The sequence below is a fragment of the Myotis brandtii genome, unplaced genomic scaffold (genome assembly GCF_000412655.1).
Source record: "Myotis brandtii unplaced genomic scaffold, ASM41265v1 scaffold855, whole genome shotgun sequence".
NCBI classification, from domain to species: Eukaryota; Metazoa; Chordata; class Mammalia; order Chiroptera; family Vespertilionidae; genus Myotis; species Myotis brandtii.
The window spans coordinates 369,633-371,322 of NW_005371476.1; the positions used below are offsets into that span (position 1 = coordinate 369,633).

General features: G+C 64.0%; 1 protein-coding gene across 1 annotated transcript in view; it reads right to left on the reverse strand.

Annotated features, from left to right (window-relative positions):
* HMCN2 (hemicentin 2) overlaps positions 1–1,690 on the reverse strand; it is a 139,122-nt gene that overhangs the window by 66,860 nt on the left and 70,572 nt on the right. Inside the window, 3 exon segments of the mRNA XM_014532199.1 lie at positions 648–817; positions 1,045–1,153; positions 1,636–1,689. Of these exon segments, the coding sequence (XP_014387685.1) occupies positions 648–817; positions 1,045–1,153; positions 1,636–1,689 (333 nt within the window).

The following is a 1,690-nucleotide window of genomic DNA, read 5'->3' on the forward strand; positions in this document are numbered from 1 at the left end:
ACCCACCCACCCACCTACCCACCTATCCACCCGCCCATCCATCTATCCATTCATCATTGAGCATCTACTCTGAGCCCCGAAGTGAACTAGGTACAGGGACACAGCAAGGAATGGTGGCCACTGTGTTGTCCTCTCAGAGCTCCCAGAGCTGGGCTGAGAGATGGACAACCAAACAAGCACTCCCAATACAGTGGGTGGCGAGCGATAGCCAAGAGAGGGTGGGTAGTGTGGATAAGCACCACAGTGAAATCAAGGAGGGCTTCTGGGAGGAAGGGGTGTTTTAGGACAGACCTGAAAAATAAAGAGGTGCTAGGAGGCAAAGAAGGAGAATGTTCCGGGAACAGAAACAGCATTTGCAGGCACACAGGCGAGAGAGTTGAATGAAGTTCGTGGTGGTCAGTGGACAGAGAGGGAAGACTGGGGAGAAAAGCGAGGGCCTGAGGACTGGACAGATGACAAGTGGGGTGGACAGCTCAGACCAGCCTCTCATGCCTCTTTTCTTTGGGGAGCTGGGAAGTACAGCCCAGCTGTACTATCTAGAGAAGACCACCCCCTGTCCCCCCCAGGCCCCCCAGACTGGCCAGAGGCACGGATGGCCTTGGTCCAGGCTCCCCTCCCCCGGCCTCGGGCTGCCCATGGCCGCTCACCGTGCACAGACAGCTCCACCTCGGCCCCTGCGGTGCCTGCCTCGTTGGTGGCCTGGCAGGAGAAGAGGCCCGCGTGGCCCGGCTCCACGTGGTCGATGTGCAGGGTGGTCCCCTGAGAGGCCACCTGCACCCCCACCAGCTCCTCGGCCGGGCGGCCGTTCTGCAGCCATCTAAGGTGGGTGGGAAGGGGGACGGTCAGCCTGAGGCCCGGGGAGGCAGGGCCAGCAGGACATGCAGGAGGCCGGCAGCATCTCCGCCTGCTCGCACGTCTCTGGCCTTTTTCTTGCCTCTGGGAAGGGGGTGCCTCTTGACCCCACCCACCTCCAAAGCAGGCGCTCTCTGCCCACGCCCCAGCCGCAGCCCTGGCCTTCACCCTCCCCGCTCCCCACATACGCACTGGATAGTGGGCACCGGGGAGCCTGAGGCCTGGCAGGGGATCTCCAGGGGCTGTCCCACGAGGGTGGTCACCTGGCCCAAACCTTCAGCCACCAGCAGCTGTGGGGGCACTGCAGGCAGGACCCCCCAGTGGGTGGTTAGCGCTGAGTAAATCCCCACCTAAAGCCCTCCTAGGTCCCCTGTGGCCCCAGAACAAGGCCCAAGCCACACCCCACCATTCACGTTCCCCCATAAAGGACCCCTCCTGCAGGGGGCCTTCCAGGGCCACCCCTGAGGCTTGTCCTGTTTATTCAACGTCTGTCTCACCATCAGACCCAGGGCTCAGGAGTCCCGCCTGCCTTGCTCCCTCCTCATCTCCAGCCCCACGGGCCAGCCCCGAATCAGCCCCCGAGAGATGTCTGTCCAGGGGAAGGCCCCTCCCCGCCTGTCCCCAGGACCACTGCCCACAACCCCGCTTCGGGCCTCAGGGGTTTCTAGGTAAACGCCCACTGACCAGAGGCAGCTCCCCGGAGGGGCTGCGGGCACTGCAGGTGGTAGGTGTGGGAGGAGGGGCCCACAGCCCGGTGGCTCGGGCGGGACAGGTCCGGCTCACCCTGCACGTCCACGGCGTATTGCAGCACGGCCTCCCCCGCGGGGCTGGTGGCCAC